The sequence below is a fragment of the Nicotiana tabacum genome, chromosome 11 (assembly GCF_000715075.1).
Source record: "Nicotiana tabacum cultivar K326 chromosome 11, ASM71507v2, whole genome shotgun sequence".
Lineage (NCBI taxonomy): Eukaryota > Viridiplantae > Streptophyta > Magnoliopsida > Solanales > Solanaceae > Nicotiana > Nicotiana tabacum.
The window spans coordinates 179759641-179766481 of record NC_134090.1 but is presented as its reverse complement, the minus strand read 5'-3'; the positions used below and the strand labels follow the sequence as shown (position 1 = coordinate 179766481).

Below are 6841 nucleotides of genomic sequence, written 5' to 3'. Positions count from 1 at the left end.
AAAAAAAAATTCTACATTTTTTAAGGTAATACAAGTTACCCTTTCCAGACTCCACGTGTGGGATTATACTGGGTTGTTGTTGTTGTTGTTGTTGTTGTTGCTTTTAAGGTAAAATTTGGAAATAGATTAATTTTTTCTGTTGTGTATTCTCGATTAATGCAACCTCAGATGCTATGTTTCGATTCTCGATAAAGGAAAAGTATCGGCCTTTTTTGAACCGAAACAAGAAAGAGCTCTAATAGCTTAATATCCAATAAAACTATTAGATAAATACAAATTAAATACATATAAAAATTATTGCCAACAAAATGCATGTTCCTTCAATTACATACCTTTTTCTAACTAAAAAGTTAAAAGGAGTAATGTTGAAGGGAAAAAGAACTTTTGTGTGTTCATAACGTGAAGCTGAATTATATTTTCTGGTTGTGATGAAAATAATTGATTTGTTGGTATATTGTGAAAACTTTTTGGAATCAGTTTCTTTACTTTTTAAATTATATGACAAATTATCTACCCTGCACATGTACGCACACAGATATATATCAATTGTAAGTGCAAATTATTGAAGTGCATAGACTTGTCCTTAATTCCTTATCAAGTTAAATACTAAAAATATTAAAGAAAAATATAGTTTGAAAGAAATTAAATAGAGAAATATTTACTTCATAGTCACTTTTCCTGCAGCCTGGAATTGTAGTTTTTTACTGTAAAGTGCTTCTTAATATATTTGATCAATACAACAACGACGCCTCAATCCAAAACAAATTAGAGTCAGCGATATGAATCTTGACCGACCACATTACTCCATTTAAACTCATCTCATGCTAATATTATGCAACAGAGATTTGATTAATAAAATAAAAACTCTCAGAGTAACTGAATCACCATGTTCAAAATAGTACTCCTTACACTGTTCCAATACTAGTTATTCTTAACTCTATTTAGTGTACATTCCTTCAAAAACAAGAAGCTCAACTTCATCAAAAATATTGAACATCATCACATGACAAATAATTAAAGAGTTCGAAGCCTTGGATCGATGCCCTTCTGATCTGAAGTCAACACCAGAGTGGTTCAGATACCAGTTATAGCCCGTCTTGTACAAGAACTAAATTCTTTTACCTGTTCTTTCTTACACTCTACAACATAGTGAAGCGGTTTCAATGCTTGGAGTACTGCTGTAGGACATCAAAGTAGTTTGGGAAGGTTTTCCGAGTGCAGCCAGGGTCGTTGATGGTGACCGGAACATCTGCACAAGCAGCAAGAGAAAAAGCCATGGCCATTCTGTGATCGTCGTATGTATCAATTTCGGTCACATTTAAGTTTTCAGGCGGGGTGATTATGCAGTAGTCTGGTCCTTCTTCAACAGTTGCTCCCAACTGTAGTATTCATGCAAAAAGGAAAGAATAAGGAAAGAAAGAACAACGAACAACTTCATCATCATTACACTAAGGCTTGGGAGATGCAAATGTGTTCAAAACCAGTAACGACTTTACCTTCCTAAGTTCTGTGCATATGGCGATCATGCGCTCAGTTTCCTTGACTCTCCAGCTAGCAACTGATAACAGAAAAGAGGAATTTTTAAATTAGCACAATAAAGAAAGAAGAAAAGAACAGGAAAAAAGAGAAAATACACAACCTTTCAACATAATACTCTGCTCAAATAAGAGTATTATGCTAGAAGTGAATAACTCATACCTATTTGCATTACAGTCAAACCTCTCTATAATAGACTCATTTGTTTCGAATATTTTTGGATGTTATAGCGAAATACTGTTATAGAGAACATATATTATAACATAACATAAAAATTGGTTCCGTAAAAGCTTGGCTTTTTATAATGAAGTGTTGTTATATAGGGACGATGTTATAGAGAGGTCTGAAAGTATAAAGATCTTCATACTCAGCCCATAGAAATCTTTAACTTTAGTATAATTGTTAAAGCTTGTTGAGCACATAGAATTATAAATCAGCTCAGTTTCTTAGATCGTATCTAACCAGAAGAGTATATTGGACTAGTAGTCACTAAAAGCGTATATTTTGTATGTAATGATGTGGGAAATCCTCTCAAGATTATGGATATAGCAGCATAGCAGATCTGGTCCCGCTCAGCTAGTTAATTATGCTAGAAATAAAAGAAAGTTTTGAATTCGATCTGGTCTCCAGAAAACAAACCGTCTCTTATAGCAGTGGGACCATCGGCAAAAAGTGCAACTACAGCAAGTGTCATAGCAACATCAGGCATTTTATTCATGTTCACATCAATGGCACGCAAATGCTTCATTGCAGAAGAATTCCTTGGTGGTCCTTTGACTGTGACGCTGTTCTCTGTCCACGTAACTTCTGCTCCCATTTTCTCAAGAACCTCAGCAAATTTGACATCCCCCTTCACAAAGGCAAACATAAACAGACAAATGAGAAACTTTAACCATGACATTGAAAGTCATCTCAATGCATTCATCGACTTAGGTGCTATTGTAAAGAATTAAGAATGTACCATCCACAATGCTTTAATACCTAACAAAAACCAAACGTGTACATATGCAATACGTGGGTACTTTTTTTCTTTCTCTGATAATCGAGAAATCCCCGAGGGCTAGTGGTGCATAGTTCAAAACTCTGTGGATAATGAGCCCACCCCTCTATCCTTCACCACTTCAATACAAGACTTTTGTCTGTGGTAGCATTCGAACCCATGATGTGAGTCTAATTCACCTGTGGGGTTGCACTCTTACCACTAAACCAAAGCTCTGGGGGCAAATGTGGGTACATATTAGGATGCTTCGACAAAGTCAAGACAGAAAGATAACAGATACGTTCAACATGCAAACCCCTCCCCTGGCTCAAACGGCCTGAGCAATACCTGTAAACTACTTGTCCCACAACCTTCAACAGTGACAGTTCCACCTGTGACGGCCGCTCCAGCCAAGAAGTAGCTAGCACTTGAAGCATCGCCTTCCACATAAGCTTTTCCAGGAGACCTAATATTACATCAATCTTTACTTAAATAGTTTTGGTAATAAACTTCTCAAGCCATTAAAATGATTTGAAAACAGACTTACTTGTATTTTTGACCTCCTCGGACAACAAACCTGTCCCAGCTACTACTGTGCTCCACAGAAATACCAAATCGCTCCATCAACTTCAATGTCATTTCGACATAAGGTACGGAAATTAGTTTGTCAATGATTTCAATCTCCACATCTCCTAAAGCCAGTGGAGCAGCCATAAGCAGAGCAGTCAAGTACTGGCTGCTAATTGATCCAGAGAGCTTTACCTAAAAGATAGTCAAAAAAAAATAACTAAAGCAAGAATTTCTGAACGATAACGGTATTCTATGCTTCGAAAAAAGAAAAGGCGAGCAAAAGAGACTGTTGACAGAACACTGTAATAGCAATATTACTATTCATTAAGTAATGTTGCAAGTCCAACTCCTACCTATAGTAGTCCTACAGGTTAGGGTTCTTAGCTTCTTGTTTTAGGTAAGTTTTATTCATTGGTTTAGGAGTTGTTTGATACGCGCGTGACTTAAATTGTAAAGATTGAAGTTTTATTATTCTTTTTAAAGCTAGGGAAGATAGAGGTAATTTATTTTTTTTATAATGAAAAATCCCTGAGGGCAGTGGTACGGTTCGAAACTCAGTGGATAATGGCCTTGCCCCTCTACCATTCTCAACTTAAATACCAGACTTTTGTCTCCGGCAGGGTTGAAACCCGTGGTGTGCGCAGTGCGCCTAATCCAACATGTATTGCGCGATTACCATTAGACCAAAGCCCTGGGGGCGAGATAGAGGTAACTTTTAAACTCTTTGAATCCTCTTTACTATAAAGAAGTCTCCATAGTAACTTTTATATTAGAATACTTAAGAACAGTGAAGGGAATAAGTTCCTCTTCTAAAAAATGGGGAAAATTTTCCCATAACTATAAATAGAAATTAGGACAGTTGATTCCGCAATGATGGCGAATTATTTTATTTCCTTGTAAATAGCTTCTTCATTGACAAGAACTGTGATTCCTGATTTGTTTGGGAATGTAGTTCCTGAGTCCTATTTCTTATAAAAACAGCTAGCTATATGTGTTTGAGCTTGATACAAATTTGTAGTCATTCAACTTATTACTGTTAAGAACTTTCGTGTTTGGCTTTTGAGTTCAATTTCTTCCAAACATAAAGTACCTTAACTTTATCAGCAAAGACTTCTCTGCTTCAGCTTAAGATAAGATTTCTTAACATTATAGATACTATATAGTAGAATTTGTAATCCTCACCTTCCCTCCGGGAAGGCCTCCCTTGCTGACAATTCGAACAGGAGGACATTTCGTACCAAGGAAACAATCAACCTCTGCACCAAGCTGCTTAAGACCATCAACCAAATCACCAATTGGTCTCTCTCTCATTCGAGGAACTCCATCAAGTACATACCTGTATATGAGAATGATAAATTTAAGTTAGTAACGTTGTAATCATTCCGCACTAACCTTTCTGCTCTATTTGGCTCCATGTCATTGAAATGCTTTAACTGAAACCTAAAAGGATAAATTGGTATGAAGAGGGATGCTATTAGACCTTGAATTTCCGCCAGCTACAGCAACGGCTGCTGTTAGTGGCCGCATTGCAGTTCCTGCATTTCCAAGGAAAAGTTGAATTTCTTCCTTGGACTCTTTACCAACAGGGAATAGCCCACCAGAACCTTCAACAGTTGCTCGTTGGTTAGCGATGTCTTCTTCTACATTCAGTCCGAGTGTTTTCAAGGCACCAAGCATGTAATGAATATCATCGCTGCTTAGTAAATTGTCAACCACAGTAGTTCCCTGAAATTCAAATGCCAGTTGCATTTAATGACCACAAAAGATTATTAAGATACACAGCGAAAATAATAAAGTAAAAGAACATCGCATCAAGTAAAGGAGCAAATGAAACCTAATGTAATGATCATCTTATGCAAAAAGAATGAAAAACGTGAACTTTCACAGCTTAAAGAAGTTCAACACGTTGATCATGGTTCAATACGTTTAGGGATTGTTTGGTTCACATGTTATGTTATTAAAGGCATCTTACACTTCGATTAAGGTGTTGCTAAGCACACATTTCCGTCCCCACACTAACCTTTCTAAGGGGGAAAAGAAGAGAAAACTTCAATAACATATCAAGCTAAGTGTTAACTGTAAACAATGACAAACTTCAATCGGGAGTATGCAAAATATTCCTTTTCCTTTCTTTTTTCCTTTTTCATAATAAGCATACCATTTCGACCACAAATTGGCCGTATCGAATGTTCGCATACACAAGTCATTCTTGTGTTCTGCTATCTAACCAATGGAATCGTTTGGTTATAGGAACAATTAATTCCATTACAAAATTCAGCATAAGACAATACATTGTTTGCTTGATGGCATAAGATAAACAAACAGAAGCCGCATAACTTATGCAGTGTATGGTTGGCATTATGGAATTATGCACGAATTTATGTATTTTATGAGGGATAAATTGGGGAATAAGAACATGCAGCAATGCAGTGATTAAATTATGTAGACAAAAATGCCCTTTTAGAGTAATTAATTCATGTATTACAATCTACAATCTCGTCGCTATTAGTCATTGCATAAATAATAACTACCTTATAATCCCGGCACGACTAACCTATATTGTGCGGACTCCCCAAAGTGATGACGCACCCGTGTCGTATCTTCCAAAAATGTGAACGCACCCGTGTCGGATCCTCCAAAAATGTGAACGCACCCGTGTCGGATACTATTTTTGGAGGACCCGATACAGGTAAGTCATCACTTTGGGGAGTCCCAGCCACATAGCAACTAACATGTGAACCAAACAATCCCTTAATTATTAGTATTGCATGCATAATCCCTGCATTATAATTACGGCATAACTAACATGTGAACCAAACTATTCCAAAAAATTGGCTACACACACATGTGTGTGTGTATATATCAGCTACTTAATTACCTCAGATAGGGCAGCAAGAAGGAGAATACGATTGGATAAGGATTTAGAGCCAGGTAATTTAACAGTGCCTGATATTTCTTTAATTGGTTGCAGCACAATCTCAGTGGGTTTCTGTGTTGTAGCCACTGATGCTGAAATCCTAAAAATTGAATCTTTTTTCAAGACTGAATCTTTTTTCAAGACCCACATAGATTTTGCTGAATTTTTCAATCCAAAAGAAAGAAAAGGTGAAAATGTGGGAATTTGGGGTTTATAAATATTGGAATTGGGATAAAGGGTTTGTATCCCTTGTGTCATATTGCTAATCTGTGCCATCTTTCTTTAGTTTCTCTCTCTTTGTATTTTGGTGTGGTTTGATTTATAAGTTGAAAGTGCAAAAGGAGATTTCTTGTTGTATTCTGATTTTAATTACTGAAATTTGTTGTTGTGGAGGAGTAGGTAGACTGAAAGGTAATGGATTGTTGTATGATGTCCCGCTGACTACTTTCACCAACCATTTTATCTGTTTCAGCTCTGTTCTAACGGAGAATTTTTTGTCCGGAGAAATTCAAAAATAGTCAGATTTACAACTGGTCGTTTAAAAAATAGCCAAATTTCAAAAATAATCGAAATTTAGCCACTTTCATGTAAAGATAAATCTGAGCGAAAAGACTGTTCAAAACCCGAAAAATACGCCAGTATATTATACTGGAGTTCCAGGATAAGTATGCTGGAACTCTAGCATAATCTGATGGAGTTCCAACATAAGTACACTAGAATTCCAGCATAATATACTGGAGTTCCAGCAAGTATAGTTGTCCAGTATAATATACTGGAGTTTGGAGCACCGGTGCTCCAGTCTCCAGTATATTATACTGGAGTCAGCAAAGTATACTGGT

General features: G+C 36.5%; 1 protein-coding gene across 1 annotated transcript; it reads right to left on the bottom strand.

The window, feature by feature from the left end:
• Positions 1-833: 833 nt before the first annotated feature.
• LOC107797655 (3-phosphoshikimate 1-carboxyvinyltransferase 2) lies at positions 834-6478 on the bottom strand. Its single transcript, XM_075225855.1, has 8 exons — positions 5964-6478; positions 4566-4810; positions 4268-4421; positions 3063-3277; positions 2864-2981; positions 2176-2386; positions 1497-1558; positions 834-1379 (listed from the first exon to the last, which is right to left on the bottom strand). The coding sequence occupies exons 1-8, from the start codon at positions 6276-6278 to the stop codon at positions 1161-1163; spliced, it is 1539 nt and encodes a 512-aa protein (XP_075081956.1). The 5' UTR covers positions 6279-6478; the 3' UTR covers positions 834-1160.
• Positions 6479-6841: the final 363 nt, after the last annotated feature.

Coding starts and splice junctions, on each gene's coding strand:
- LOC107797655 (XM_075225855.1), bottom strand. CDS start 6,278: ATGGCACAGATTAGCAATATGACACAAGGGATACAAACCCTTTATCCC. Junction 4,811..5,963: donor TTCTTGCTGCCCTATCTGAG/GTAATTAAGTAG, acceptor TTTGAATTTCAG/GGAACTACTGTGGTTGACAA. Junction 3,278..4,267: donor GAGGCCTTCCCGGAGGGAAG/GTGAGGATTACA, acceptor ACTATCTTTTAG/GTAAAGCTCTCTGGATCAAT.